Genomic DNA, 16,487 nt, shown 5'->3' on the forward strand with positions numbered 1-16,487 from the left:
TGGTCGAATGCCTTTCGAACAACAACAAAAGACGCCTAGTCTCCGCCTACTGACCTAACATGTAAACATTATGGGAAGTGCACTAGCCAGACAGGATTTAAACTGTCGGGTGAAGAACCAAGCACAATGGGTTTCATTCACTAATTGCGTACACTATTCACATTTACGCACATATGACAAAAACGTTTAGCTTAATTCACAACACATTCGTACGCACATGAATTTGTTCTTAACCTCTTTCTAGTGTTGATGAATTCTGAATGAGCGACCACGTACCAACAGAAGTAATTTCTAATTTACATAAAAACGCCCCAAACCATGTCCATATAAGGGCTTTTCACACACCCTTTTATTTCATGACTCTCATCAAACATGCAATCTCTACAGACGCATTCTCGCTATAACACCTTTTCTACTTTTATTTTACTGTGAGTCATATATGATGAAATAAAGCCTAAATAAGATTTATATCTGTTTAAAATTTCATCCTATGATGCCACTAAGAGTATGTAATTTTTACCTAAGAGTGGTTTCAGTTCAATTACATTTTTTCAGAATTTAAAAAATATTATAGAATCAAAGTTTTTGATGAATTGTGCTCAGATTTCACGCTCAAATTTGAGTTTACGCATGCTTCGTGAATGAGACCCAATGTTCTTGATTTCTAACACGCACTCATAGTGTTCAAAATACAATTCTTTGACGCATGACCACATAACTAAGCAAAACATATATGTATGGATATATGGTATATGATAAAATCTGAAACCTTAACAACCTGCCTGAATTAACATGAAAATGCCACACTAGTTAGCAATAGAGTGCAACAGCTTTTTTTCAGCGCCGCTGGTACCCGCAAGTATTTTTTTCCATTTATTTTTTCACATAGGGATTTAAAAAAATTTCTTTGTTAAAGTATTATAAGCCATGAACCAAGCCAATCCGATACAAGGTGAATCACAACAGTACAAACTTTGATTTCAAGCAAAAAAGGTTTCGAAAATCGCACAAAAAGACAATGTTCAAGACTGTGAACTTAACGGCTTTAGTTTGGGAAAGAACTACAATCCCATGAAGCATTGTGAACAGCATAATCAAATTAAAAACAATGGTGAAATAGAAAACTACTCATTTACAAATGTTGATTTTTTTAATACATATATATACATACACAAACATTTAAGTGTTTAGAGAGTGTAGAACAATGTCATTCGCAGCGCTTCATGTGAGTGGGTGGAGCTAACAAGACTTTTTACTCTCTGATTGGTGTAATTTTCTGCACAGCATCATGGGTAATGTAGTTTTTCACCAGGAATTCCACTGTTAAACACGATCATTTTAAAAATAAGCTGAAATAACACAGGCTGACGGCTTCAACAGAAGCAAATGCCATCGATTAATAACCTCGTAGCTCACAGTAGGTCTGTCTTTATAAGCGTATAAGGTTTATAAATCAATTTCCTCATGGAGAAAATTAATGTTTTCCTTCCGGAACCCGACTGTTGCGCTCTATAACACTAGTGTGTGCTGGAAAAATTAATGCTGCATTTTTAGTGACACCAGTTAGCTTTGTCACTCACAAAATATTAAAACTACAATAAAAATTAAACTGAAAAATGTAAATAATAATTGATAGAATACAAATAAAAAACTGAAAATAAAATAGAAATAAGCATTTATTTCATAACCAACAGTCCTGCTGATAAACAGTAAATACCAAGAGGATTCTTGGTGGCATAATCAGAAATACACAACTAACAGGATTATTTAGAAATGCATTTTCGCATTGAAGAAATTAAGAGCTTTAACTAAAAGCTTCTTCAACACCTTGTGCAAACACGATTTTTGCGTGTCTTTACAAACTGAGGGACGAGTCGATAATGATGTCTGTGATAATTGACAACATTCCACAGATACGGTCGATACAGCTTTGAATCCTGAATATTTCCATAAAAAAGGAGACTTGCTTGTCTTCTACTATTTAGATTGGATTTTTACTTAACAGTTTAATCGCTTGCAATACATTCAACATTTTAATGATTTTCGTTAATTAAGACTTATAATTCCCATTGAATATTGCTGCAGTCAAAAAAAAAAGAATAAAAATAATTAAATATCACAAGCCTCAGGAGAAAGGATTAGTTTTATTAATAATACCTCTAGTCAGCGAGAACGTACATTCTTTACAGTGTGCAATATTTCTCTCCCGCTGCGTTAAATGCTGACATGCTATACGGTCTACCGACCTGATTGAGTAAAAGCCATTCCAGAACAGGGTGGAGTCATGGAAAGCCCATAAGGCTGTACGGAAAAAATATTTCCTACGCACGCCATCACTCACACACACACACACACGTGCACGCATCCACGCTACAGCAGCACACCTCAGGCTTGTCCCTGTGGAATGACAAACAAATTGAGCTATAAAATACACCTCAACCCCAATAAGACAAGTTCTTGATCCCAAAGCCACCATGAAGTGTCTCTGCTGTCACAGCGTTAACAGTGGAACTGTGCCTTCATGGATTGGTCCTTCATTTGTGGGCGTGGTCCTCAGGGCGGTGAGGTAGTGGGTGTGGTCCAGTTCCCATGGTCACGGAGATGGGTCTGTCCTTGGTCGTCGGGATAAATTATCTCCTCCACCGTCACGTAGGTTCCAGCCAGGAAGCCAATGAAGCCGAGGGTGGCGATGGAGAGATCTTTGAGGAGGAGGAGAGGAGGAGGGGGTTGACTGGGGAACGCCATGAGCTCCACCAGCGGAGGAAAGATGAGCGCCAACGCTGAGCTGCTCACCGCGCCGACCAATGAGATCACCAGGTCTAACCGCGGTATCATAACAGCGGTTACACCTGAGAGAGACAGAGAGATTAGATGTTTTCATGTTCTGAAGAAAACATGAGTGGTGTTTGCTCATAAGAAACTCAATCCAATGATACTGGCAGGGCTGAGTGGTTGCCAAGGTGTTGCTAGGGTGTTTTTGTGGTTAACAGTGTTGCTAGGTGTCCCATAGTGTGTTGGGATATAAATCAGGGTTTTGCTCTGGGTTGCTATAGGTTTTTTTAGAGTGGTTGATAGGGCATTGCAAAATGTTCTCTTCGGCATGTTGACAAGACAAAAGCACATAACAGAAGCACTAAAACTTGTTGCTAGGGTGTTCTGGGTGATTGTTATGGTGTTGCTAGGGGTTTGGTATGGTGTGTTGGGATATATAAAGTGTTATAATGCCATTGTTAGTGTGTTCTTGTTGGTTGCTAGAGTGTTGGGATATATAAAGCATTACAATGCAGCTGCTAATGTGTGGTGGATGGTTGCTAGGGTGTTGCTAAGGTTGTCTGGATGGTTGCCAGGGCCAAAAGCTAGGTCACAAAATTTGAGTTCTTGTCAGCATTTATGTCTGTAGCACAAACGAGTTACATATAGAAGTTTCATACTTAGTTAAGTTTCAAAAGTTTGTGCAAAAACCACCAATTACAACAAAGAAAAAAGATGAAAAAAAGAAATGGTAGATTTTTGCCTTATTTGGATGAACTGCACAAAGTAACTTTTTCTACACAATTCATCCGGCTGTGGTTTTAAACTGCAGTGTGTCTTTAACTCTCTGACATCCTGACTGGTTTGTTTGTGGACGAGTGTAAGCAGAGAATTGTGGCTGAAGGACTAAATCAAAAATCAATATTCATCTTTTTTGCTGATGTGGAAGACAAAACCCCCTTTCCTTTCCCTGAAAACAAAGGCACAACAATTTATATCCACACACACATGCAGCTTGTAGTGGAATGTCTCCCATCGCTCTTCGCAGCATTTTATAAAAAGCACACACACTCTCTGGCTGTACACATATGTTTAATTCATGAGACTCTAGTGTAGTGGTTCTCAACGGGGGGCGTTGGAAGCAATATTTTTGAAAGGGGGCCGTTCAGGTGTTCACGAGTTTACACCAAAGGTCCAAGATTAAAGATGTAATTACTTGCAAAATAATTGCCTACAACATTCTAAAATCTGCCAGTTTAATGCGACATGTAAGCTATGTATCGTTTCCTTTGCAATGACTATTATTTTTCCAGTCATAGACCAGCGCTCAAGCACTGACTAGAATCAGCATTCATGTGCTCAAAAATGTGTTTTACGCTGACAACAATCACGCAGCGGAGGAATGGAAAGTTGACAAGCCATTAAAAAAGTATTGACTTAATAACCACTTATATAGTTTCAATAAATCATGTTCCCTCTCATAAATTCTATTTATAAGGTAAAACTTTTACATTTTTAGGCATTAACTAATGCCAATGCAAAAATATTTTCTTTGTTCAAGTAATTTACTGGTCAGGCATTATTGTTAACTCGCAAGACTGTAAGAGGAAAATGACAAATTTGATGGATAATTTAAATATATTCTGTAATCACATTTTGGTAATGTATTAATTCCGCCGTCACATCTGAGTGCGAAACGCTGCTTGGATAGTTTCAAGATGGTTAAAAATAATGAATAATACAATAATAATTTAATTGTTCATATATGTTTATTCTTGTTAGAAGATTGAGGCAGTTTGCTATTTCCCACAGCTGGCCAAGGTGATCTTTTTTTCCGAAACAACACTAAATAGATATAACAGGCCCACTATTATTATAATTAGCCTAATATATTTTATTTCCATGAATACCATTGTAATGTTTATTATTTCGAGTGATTATATTGAGTCTGAAAATACAGACCCACCTAAAGCACACATTACCTTATAAACAGTTTAGTAGAATAAGGCCCCGTCCACACTACTGCGTTTTCGTTTAAAAACAGAGACCTTTTGCTACGTTTGCACCTCCCGTCCACACTAAAACGGCAAAAACGGAGACTCAAAACGGAGAAGTTTAGAAACGCTGCCGACCCGTTTTTCGTTTTGAATCTCCGGAGGGCGTTTTAGTGTGGACGGGTCAAAACGGAGGACTTTAGAAACGATGACGCAGAGGCTCACGCTCGGCTCTATGATTGGGTGTCATCAGTCATGGAGTACACACAGGTAATATTCAGTACCAGTCCAGTAAACTTCACCCGCTGGAACAGTTTCTTACAGTAAGAAACTGCCGAGCCTCAGGTGCGGCTCGCGCAGTAAACGCGTGCATGCTAGAAATAGAACCGACGCCTATTTTTCATGCGACACGCAAGTGTGTTGGAAGCATTTCCAGGCAAAATAGAATAGGAAAAGATGTTTATATGTCATTTTGACACAAATACATATTAATAAAAGACATTTTGATGTTTGAAAGCATTTTTTTACAGTCTGTTTGAAAGTCTCTAGGTTTACACCAGCAAGCGCATGCCCAGTGTTGGTGAATGGTCACGTGATCCGCGTTTTCAGTCGTTTTAATGTGGACGGAGATCAATTCTAATACGCAGCTAAAACGCTGGTGTGGACGGAGATCGTATTCGTTTTAATTCTCCGTTTTAAACGAAAACGCAGTAGTGTGGACGGGGCCTAAGCAATAAAACAACTAATTCAAATCAGACTAAAAATATTCATGGAGATAAGAGAACAATTGAACTGTAAAATAATACTCATTACACGGGTCTGAGGCTCTTACCGATGACCTCCTCCTAGTTTACACTGACCACCTGAGGATGGTTAAGGCCGACATGGAGATCCGCTTCAGGGACCTCCTTAACCTTGATGTTCCCAGTTGGGTTGTGCAGCCCTTTCAAACGGATGTGATCGAATGCGAGCCTGCTATTCAGGAGCATCTTATCGACATCCAGTGCGACAAAGCCCAGGCTATTTTACGCAGCTCTGGCTGGTGCAGCATTTGGGGCAAATATGCCCAGCGGTATCCGGCTCTCTGGCTAAAGATCAGGCTGCTGATTCTTGCTTTCCCAACAATTTTTCCAATTAGCAGAAAAACATCAAGCACAGGGCTCACACTATTTTTAAAAATTTTTTACAATTTGAAATTCGAACGTTCAAATAAATCATTCTGCTTTTTCCCTGTTAATGTTCTCCGTTGAAAATAATTTATAAGAATGCTTCTTGTTTGCTGACTGGCTGTTCGCGGTACAGCTGCTGTTGATTAAATATTGAATGTCTAATTTGTAACCGTTGCATTTCGTTAACACTGATATATGCTCTCTGGGAAACTGATACTAATATTCCCAATGTTCAGTCAAATCAAATCTGTAATTTGGCTTTTAGTGACATGCTTTTTAATTTTATATGAAAGCTGCAGTTCGTAACTTTTGGCGCTCTAATGGTAAATAAACAAAATTGCAGGAGTCTTGGTGCTGTGCAGGTACTGTGCTACTCCGCAGCGGTGCCGACTCGAACCAGTCAGGGGCCGCTCACATATTGCGTTATGCACGTGCAAATTCGTTATTTCAAATGTAGGCGCGTGGCAATCGCGCTCATAATAGAAGTGACACGGTCGGTTGAAAACATCTCAACTTTTCAGAATGCCGCAAGCGCACAGCAGGTCATGTGACCAAAACCAACCAATCAGCTTCAGCCTTTCCGTAACAACATCGAAAGCTCGGCCGAACAGCTGATCATAGCTGTACAGGGCGGGTTTTTATTTCTCATCTCCATAAATATATCTAGTAGTAAAGCTAATGCAAGGGCTAGAAATCAATTAAGGGACCTGGATAATGGATAGGGGGCGCTGACCCAAAAAAGGTTGAGAATCACTGCTCTAGTGTGAAGTGTCACACACCTGCTCTCTAAGCTACATCTTCTCTCTTTCTCTCTCGCTCTCCTTCTCTCTGTTTCAGAAAGAAACCAGTAACATATCACACGCTCGATTCTCTCTCTCTCTCTCACTCATGCATTCTGAACACTCTCACAAACACGCATGAACGCTTCAGTTTCTCGTCTCTGTGTGCTACTGCCACCCTCAGGATAGAGGTTTTGACAGTTCGGTACATGATATGAGAGATAACCAACACCAACACATGGACCCACGTTCAAAAAAGTAATGAAAATCTAAAAATGAACAACCAACCATGAATAATAATTAGAGGAATGTGACATGAGTTCTGATGAAGCAAAAGTTACTTATTTTACTTGTTTTAGAGTCAATCCAAGTTCATGTTATTGTTAACTAAAACCGTTTAGATAAATTTAGAAATTATCGTCACTTGAAATAAATGTTAACTAAAAAAAAACTGCTTACTAAAAGAAAATGGAAAATTCTAAACGTATATCAGTATATTAATACCAACAACAAAAAAAGACATTCGATAAATAAATACCAAAATAACAAAGATCTACAGTAGTGGCCAAAAGTGATGTCTGGAGGGGATATTTGTTTTTAACGACCATACTCATTTGATTAAACCATCAAAATATGATACATATTTTTTTTAATATGAGGGAAGAACAAAAGACTAAACTTTGTTGAGGAATTTATCTGAAAATTATTCAAACTACAGCTACAAGTTTTATCTTACTATGAAAAAAAAAATGCATAGAAAAACTAAAAGCTCACAGGAAAAAACAAACATTGACTACAACATAAGTTATTAATATTTAGTTGGTTCTCATTTGTTTTTTCATGTTCATAATTTCTTTGTATGACAGCCTGGCCAAAAATTTTGTCTGCACAATTTGGCACAATTATCACAAATAAAACAATTGACTCAAAGCACAACTACGCAATATAGGTGCATACGCGCCATGTCGTTATTACCATAAAGTTTCTGAACTGTAAAAAGCCTTCACTTGTTTGTAATTTCAATAACTTGTATTTACATGTTAACTTTAAATTTTCTGAGAGCTACGACTTGTACCATGTGGCCGCTGTACCACCTGACCACTGCAGATTCAAGGTGTGTTCGACCTGAGTATTAAATTAATCCATGTATGATGTCAAAGTACTGCGAGTGAAATTCAAAAGCATACAGAGCTTTATTTACGGTAATTTCAACATGGCGTGACCGAAGCATATGCTTGTGGCAAGCAGGGCGGGGCCAAAAGCTGTGGAAGCGGAGCGAGGCCGGTGGCGCGAGTGCTAATGAGCCACATCGGTCACGGGTCCCACGGAGAAACCTCGGAAGGAGAAAAAGAGGAGTGACGACAGTGAAGGACGAGAGAAGACCAGGCCTGATTTTATGTTGTTATTTTGTTTTCATTTATGTGGCAGTTGTCCGTGAGGGGCTGCCGCTTTACGTTTACTGTTCGCTGGTCCCTGCCGCCTCCTTCCCAGAGCTTTTAACATTGTTGCATTGGTGGAGGAGGCGGGAACCGGCGAAGAATAAACAAAAATCACAAAATAAACAAACAACAAAACGGCATTCTCTCACGGACGACTGCCACATAAACTGAAACAAAACAACAATAAAGTCCCTGGCCTGGTCCTCTTCTTCCTTCACTGTCGTCACTCCTTTTATCTAGTGCTCGACCGATACGTTTTTTTGGGGGTTTTTTTGGCCGATGCCGATATCTTAAAATGCAGGGTGGCCGATGTCATTTATATTTTTAATTCATATTTATTTACAACATATTTTTTCCCAAATAAATGAATAACAAAGTAAACCCTGTAACCAACAGGGTACTCAGTAATCTGGTAAATTTTTCGTATACCGTTTATTTTCTTTGTTTAACAGTTCTATCTAATAACGTGTTATACAGAACTGTTAAACAGAGACTGTAAACTAATGAAGATGAAGAATGGGAGCGCTGTGTGTTCTCAGTGCCAACAAAAATGTTGCTTTTTTTTTTAATGAAACTTAGCCACATTCAAGTGTTGATAAAGACCAAAAATGCTGGCGGTGGCTGGCAACTATTTTTTTAAAAACACTGGCGGGGAAAGAGTTAACACTCGTGCCACTGGCCTTGCTCCATTCCCATGGCTCTCGGCCCCACCCTGCTTGTCACAATGCTTATATAATCTTTACCAAACTTTTAATACTATTTGGGTGAAGGTGTAAAATTTCCTAGGCTGGACATCACTTTTGGCCACAACTGTCGAAACCTGGGGTTACGTGACTTAATTCTTGTATGGATCGAACCAGAAATGTTTGTGTTACCAGTGAACTTTCTACAAAGTGGTTGAGTCAGAGGCATTTTGGAATCTCAGAGATGGGCCTCAGCGTGCAGGTGCATGATAAGCCCCATCACGGAGCTCTGCGACAGGCCTCAGCGGAGAGCTCCATGATGGGCCTGTCTCCGTAGGGCAGGCAGGTAATAATTCACAGAGTTTCAGGAAGACGGAGATAAATGACCAGACACTGAATGAGTCCCTCAACTCTGCCCCAGCTCTCACACACACCACAGAAGACGGCCACAAACACACTCCATACATACAATGCACCCGTAATCTATCACGGTGCTCGGGGGGGTGACGGCCTTGAGCCAGAAAAAGAGGGAGGAAGCACATCAGGCAGAAAGAACACGGAGAGAGATAAAAGACAGCATAGGTGAGTGACAGAATAAGAACTTCATCTTTTTATCTACCAGCACGGGCCACGGACCCGCAACCTTCGGAGCTCATTACCCCCCTGTCCAACAGCACTTCTACGGGTCTCTTCTAAAACTTCCTCAGAAGAGCGATGCGCAGAAGAGATCAGTTCTAACTACACCCGAATCCGCTATTAAAAATAGCTCATCCACCTGCCAGTCACTGGAACCCATGATTTTTTCTGATTTAGATATCCTCACTTGATCATCACATTACAGTTATTCTAGTTCTGTGTTAAGAGTGATGATATGGTAACATATTTCACTGAAGTAGGCTGTTTTAAAGTCAAAGTTCTTCTTTGGCAAAATTGCAATTCCTTAATAACCTAAACACAGGCTTGCTTTACTCCTTCAAACCTAAATGGGAACGTCACTGTTTCCATCACTGAAACTTCCTGAACGCATAAATTAAATCCGATCAGCCCAAGCAAAGGCTGGATATAGGCTTTATGAGTTTGTAGCAGTTACATATCATATACCCAGCACTTGACTGATCCTGGTTAACTACTTAATTTTGCTTTGTTCTTAATTCTGCTTTTTGAAATGTCTCTCCGATCTGTTTTGCCTCCATTAGTTGCTTGAAAAAGTGGACCCTGCAACTGCGTAGCTTAGAATCTTGAAAATACTGCCTGACGAAATATTTCCATCATTAATGATTTCTCTCATCCATCCACCCATCCACCCACCCGTAATTAATCAGTTTGTTACTTTTTATTACTTGGCCCAACCGACCCGCAGATTATCTGCAGTGTCTGTGGATATAACCACAATCCGCATCACTAATGTGCAGCATAAAAGCGTCCAACAGAACCGAAAAACACAGCTGATGCATGTGATATGACTAATAGTGATATATAATTTATGGATATACAGTTTAAAGAGAAAATAAAAAACATAAAATAAATATACACATTTACATTTTTTGTTCATTTTAATTTATTTTTATTCTTAAAACTCTATGTCCATAAACTTTATATCATTATTAGTCATTAAAAAAAGAAAATTATGACTCTAATACACAGCTACTTTTTGTATCCATAAATTATGTATTAAAGAAATATGTAAATAAATTAAAATGAATAATATAAACAAATGACCCCATTTCTGGCTTCCCATGCCTTCTGACCAACTGTCTATAGATACTTTTCAAGTTTTGCACTGAAAAACAGCAATTTGTAGGCAAATAAATTATTTAGAGCTGTGCATAACTAGAAACAGTTACATTTATTATGGAAATTTCCAAGACGTGAAGGACTTCAAAATTGCATTTATTCAATGACTTTTTCCAGGCCTTTTACATTTTTATTTTACTTTTGTTTCCATTTCTAATTTAAATAATTACAATAATTTCCAAGAAAGTAGGAACCCTGCTATTTTCTTTCCTAATAAATGTCCATAGTCTCATTGTACACGGCTTACCAGCGCATTTCATGGTAAAGAAAATATATATTTTTTCATAATCTTTCATCAAAATGTAATGACTTTCTCTGCCTCTGAAATGACTTTTCTGCTGTGTGGGCAGAGAAAATAATATTAACCAATAATATCTTGGCCAATAAACCAATCAAACCCCAGTGGATAAAATCAAGTCCCACCTAACATAATTTCCCACCGACAATTGCTTTACTGAAATGCATAATTCGGAAATATAAATGTAGTTTAGCAATGAATTAATGTGAACATTTAATTTTTAAAAAATTAATTTACAAGGCATTCATGTTTCTTTCATGATGGCATGTTGCAACTTAAACCTTTGAACAGAGAGAGGAAAAGAGAGACGGAGAGTAGCGAATGATTGAAAGGTCAGGACAAAAGAAAAAGAGTCATGGATGCAATAAAATAAATCTTATAAGTGGAGAACGTGATATGTCCCAGGAGACAAGAGACATGGAGAGAACAAAAGACTGACAAATGAATAGTGAGCAGAGACACTGGGGAGGGAAGGAAGAAAGAAAGAAAGAAAGAAAGATTGTATTTTCATAGAATGATAGATGGATACAACAATATAAATTGCTGGAATGGTAGATTGCAAGAAAGATAGATCACTAGAAAATAGCTAGAATGATAAAGAGCAAAAACAATAGGTGGTTAGAACAACTGGTAGAATGATGGTTACTATTAACAACAGGTAAAATCATGATAACAGTAGATAGAACAATGGATAGTAAGCTAGAATGATAACGATAGCTAGAATGTAGACGGCTAGAAAGAATGATAGAGGTGAAAATAGCTCAAATTATAGAAAAGCTACATAGAATTATAAATGGAACGATAGATAGATATAAATAAATGGGATGTGATAAATGATAAATGGAACATGATCAATGGAACGATAGATTTGAGCTATTCTATCATATTTTCACTTCTATCATTCTTTGGATAGATGGATAGATATTTTTTAAAAACTGATAGAAAGGTGATTGGAAACAAAATTAAACAGAATAAAATATACACATAACATGAAATCGGCTTGCACGGTCTTCACACAGTCTCACTCCATACAAAAACACACCATCACTCACTTTTCCATTCACTATTTGGCATGCGCACACAATTCTTGCAACATGCTCTCGTCCTCTTTCCTTCTCTTTCTTCATAGCAACGCTCTCTCACTTGTCCCTGCATGACTGCCGGTGTTAAACAAATATTTATTTTCATATTTTAGGTCTCTGGGTGGTTCACGGTTCAGTGGCAGACTCAATTTTTCCAAAGATAAAAAACATATATCAAAGTAATCCAAAAACCTTCAGGTTTACAATGGTTCACAGGATCCATCCATCATTTTTGGGAGGGGTACAAACCTCCACTATCTCGCCTCTCATCACCAATGAATATTAGAGGGAGGATTAGGATGAGGAGAAGATAAGAATGGGAGGAAAAAGCAGACCGACCGGACGGATGGGTGGAGCGAGTTCAGATAATATAGGAGGGAAACAAAGCGGATGATGAAGATGGAGAAGCATACGATGAGCTTCTTACATGGGCAGAACAAACCCATATTCACCACCTTGGATGTTTTTGTTGTCATTGAGCTCGGCACAATGCATTCTGGGACTGCTTTCATTATGAAAGATGTGACTATAACTATGTTAGCAGTCACCTATTTTATGCAAATTTTACGTTATCTCATAAAAAATGATGGAAACGCCAAGATGCAAATTCATTTTAAACGATTTATGCGCTGAATTGGGGCGGATCATTTTTTTACTCAATAAAACGACGTGCATAAACAATGGAAACACGTTTACTGAATAAATCCCTCGATGCACAACAAAAAAAGTCACATGACTTTGCCTCAAAAGTGGACGATCTGATAACTGGACTAACCAGTGGACCGATTTCATCGCACAGCATCTCAAATGTCGTTCTGAAACGCCAAAGTCTGTCATCAGAATGATTTGGTTTAATTCCCTCCCAGAAGCGTCCTAATGCCAAATAACATGGCAGTGTTTGTTGGGTTCAAGTCATTTATGATGGAGGGAAAAAAAGAGCCACATTTTCTTCTCTGACTGCAGCAACTTCCATTTTTATTACAAATATTTTATGGCAATTTCTTAGGAAGTGACGGTTTTATTGTCTTTTACACGCGTTGTTTTGTGTGTTTGGCGGTGTGTGTGTCTGTATATGTGTGTGTTTGTGTGACTCTGTGTGTGTGTGTGTGTGTGTGTGTGTGGTTGTATGTGTCTGTTGTGTGTGCATGCGTTTGTGCGCGTGTTTGTCTGTGTGTGTGCGTGCGTATGTTTGTTTGTGTGCATGTTTGTCTGTTTGTGTGCTCGTGTGTCTGTGTGCGCGCGCATGTTTGTCTGTGTGCGTGCATCTGTTTGTGTGCTTGTGTTGCGTGCGTGTGTGTGTACACTCACAGGTGAGGCAGACGAGCACCGCTCTAAGGCTGAGATCAGCCGTCTGTCTCCAGCTCTTTCTGATGCGCTCACACACAGGCGGAACCAAAATCTCTGCCGGCACGAAAAACTGCACTGCAAAACTCACAAACACGCCGAATGAGTACAAGACCTTCACCAGCTGATTGGACCTGCAACACACACACACACACACAGATCAGAAATCATAGAATGTGCAATTACGGGTTGAGGAATGTCAGTGATGCAATGCACCATTTCAACACATGACTTCAAAGGAAACTGAATGCAGAGACTATGACTTTTTGACTTCAAATGTAATTTATTCCTGAGTTTGAAGCAGTATTTTCAGCATCATTACTCCAGTCTTCAGTGTCACATGATCCTTCAGAAATCATTCTAATATGATGATCTGATGCTCAAGAAACATTTGTGATTATGATCAATGTTGAAAACTGTTGTGCTGCTTCATATTCTTGTGAAAAACTGTGATGCAATTTTTTCCATGATTTTTTGATGAATAGAAAATTGGAACAAAAAGAACAGCATTTATTTGATTTATTCATACTTCCATAAAAAAGTCTTTGATCAATTGAATGCATCTTTGCATTATAAAATAATTAGTTTCTTAACATTGTTTAACAGTTTCAGAAGCATGTCACACTGCTTTATACGGCAGCAACCGATTTGCTGAATCAGATATTGGCTCTGGTGACAGACTGTTCTCGGCTGACAGGATGCTAATGAGTTCTAGAAACACATTAACTGCTAATAAAAGTCTTGATGGAAGTTAGTTGGAAATGGCAGCCTTTAGTTAAAGCTAAACTTGAAAGCAGCTGGTTTTGATTTCTTGGTAATTTAATCTTAAGTCGCTCCGAACTGCGATCAATCACTCGAGCCGTTTCTGACAGTGAGCGCAGAGGACGAGGAGTTTTATATTATGTCTCTGAATTTAACTCCATGGAAGAGTGCTGCGATAACTACATTTATCTGAATCAGACACTCAGATGTGACGGATGAGACGTTTTACATTTAGATTTTTCAGCATTTGCCCCTTTTTACGTATAGAGGTAGTTGAGAGAGGCCGGAAATGGGTCGAATGGGAACATGTTGCAGGCCGGACTTGAACCCATTTTTCCCACATGAGCACTAACGCGCCATAGCATGTGCATATATGATTATATTTCACCCACACCACCACTTCGATGACTTTTTAAGCAAGTTTGAGCGCATGTTACCAGGAATCATGCGGGAGGTTGAGTGTGATGCTTCCTTTGATGTCGTCTCTGAAGCAGAGGTAGCCCAGCGTCGCCAGGGTCACGTAAAGCACGATGATGACACCCATGCCAATGTTGAGGGCTTGAGGGAATCGTTTCGGTTCGCTCATTTGATTCTCTAACGGAAGAACCTACACAAACAAAACAGGACATACAGAAGACTGATTGGTGAAGCATTGTTCCGGGCATCACATGCACACTCCGGAGACCAAGGCAAATATCATTTTTGCATTGCCATTTGCTCTAATTGTAAAAAAAAAAAAAAAAAAAAAAAAGAATTAAAAAAAAAATCCACTATTGTCTGATTTTGATGGTCAGAAGAGCGTAAGATGTCAAATTTACCATCACCTACTTACAGTAGAGTTTACTTTTTTGTAATGTAATGCTAGGGTACCAACCCAATGCATGGCATTATAAATGTACCTTAAATGGGCTATTTGTAGAATTCAGAAACGCTTGTTATTAGCAACTTGTATGTTTTGTGAGCATGAGCAATAAGAGACTGAACGTGATTCAAGGCTCCGATATACTCACTGCAAAGTTATTTTTCATTCTTCACTTAGGGGTAAAAAATTCGGAAATACTGTTAACAAACATCCAGACGGCGTTCACCCTGCTGAGAGCGATATTTAGATGAATATTTAAATGTGCTGTGCGTTTCCCTCTCAATAACAAAATGAACACACAACAAAAATGACAGCGGTGAGAAAACAGCAGTTAAAGGGATACTTCACCGATTAGCATTAAGCTTTGTATCAGTAGAAACCTGGTAGTATTTTTGAATGACCGTGCTTCCCTCCCTCATGTCCCCCTGAGACGAGAGATTTCTGTATTGTGTGTCTGGACAAAAAACCTCCGATGATGCAAAAATCGTCATTTAGCGTCATCAGAGGGTTATTTGGCCAGAGGCGAGAGACTACAGCCAGTAGGAGGAGCTCGTTCCGCATGTCTTCAACCCGCCCATAGGGGGATCTCACGATAAAACGGCGGCTTTTCAGTTTCGAGTCAACTAGTAGCCTAGTTGTATCATTTCTTCCGATACTGCCCTCTGTAACCGGTAGGCGTGGCTTGGGAGTGGCCTCGTAGGGAAGCGAAGCAAGTGCATTCTGGGAGTTGTTGTCTTTCATCCACATGAGCTAAAAATACATTTTCTGGCTTTTCTCAGTCTAGAAGGCACCAACTTCTAAAATAATTTCACATTTCTACTACATAAATGACCCAATTTAAATACACATTCATCTTTCCAGCAGTAAAATATCCCTTTAAGAGCATCTGATCATAGTGATATGGATATGTTTGCACCAGCTCTGTGATTCACTCGCAGATGAGGTCATCAAAATTACTGTTAGCATAGTTATAGACTATATGGATATATCTGTGAGACTATAGTTTGAATTAATCGCTTTTCTTCGCATGACACATTAACATTACAGTACTGAATGACTCTTTCTTTATTATCCTGAACATTGTATAAGCATTCGTTTCACGTGTCACTGAACGGAAGAGAGGCTCTCAGGAGCATGTAAACGTCACATCCTTTTATTTTTCCAGGGAAAAAACGTCCTGAGACCTTCACATAAAAATCAGTGTACAGGCTTTCAAAGACGACCTAGGAAGTCAGGGAAGGTCTTGGTTTTTAAGTTTCGTTACAAACGGTTCACACACTGGTAATAAAAAAAAATAAAAAAATACACGAATATTCTTACATATTGCCCCTTTAAGTTGTTTTAAAGAAGAAAATATATATAAAAAAAACTTTTGTAATATTAATACTGCACTGAGAATATCTAAAGTCGCTATGGATAAAAGCATCTGCCAAAATATATTTATGGAAATGTAACCTTTGCAGAGGAAATCCCATACTGCATTAAAACAAGCTCAGTGGGAAAGAAAGCATGAAATGATAGTGGACGAAG

The 16,487-nt window shown here is 38.8% G+C and overlaps 1 protein-coding gene across 1 annotated transcript in view; it reads right to left on the bottom strand.

Annotated features, from left to right (window-relative positions):
- Positions 1 to 601: 601 nt before the first annotated feature.
- Positions 602 to 16,487, bottom strand: part of slc36a4 (solute carrier family 36 member 4) — a 33,197-nt gene continuing 17,311 nt past the window's right edge. The window contains exons 10-13 of the mRNA XM_079885841.1: positions 14,533 to 14,702; positions 13,298 to 13,467; positions 950 to 2,849; positions 602 to 633 (exon numbers count right to left, since the gene is read on the bottom strand). Of these exons, the coding sequence (XP_079741967.1) occupies positions 2,554 to 2,849; positions 13,298 to 13,467; positions 14,533 to 14,702 (636 nt within the window). The 3' untranslated portion in view covers positions 602 to 633; positions 950 to 2,553. The remainder of the gene's footprint in view (positions 634 to 949; positions 2,850 to 13,297; positions 13,468 to 14,532; positions 14,703 to 16,487) is intronic.

Source organism: Squalius cephalus (assembly GCF_949319135.1).
Source record: "Squalius cephalus genome assembly, chromosome: 11".
In the NCBI taxonomy this organism is placed as follows: Eukaryota; Metazoa; Chordata; class Actinopteri; order Cypriniformes; family Leuciscidae; genus Squalius; species Squalius cephalus.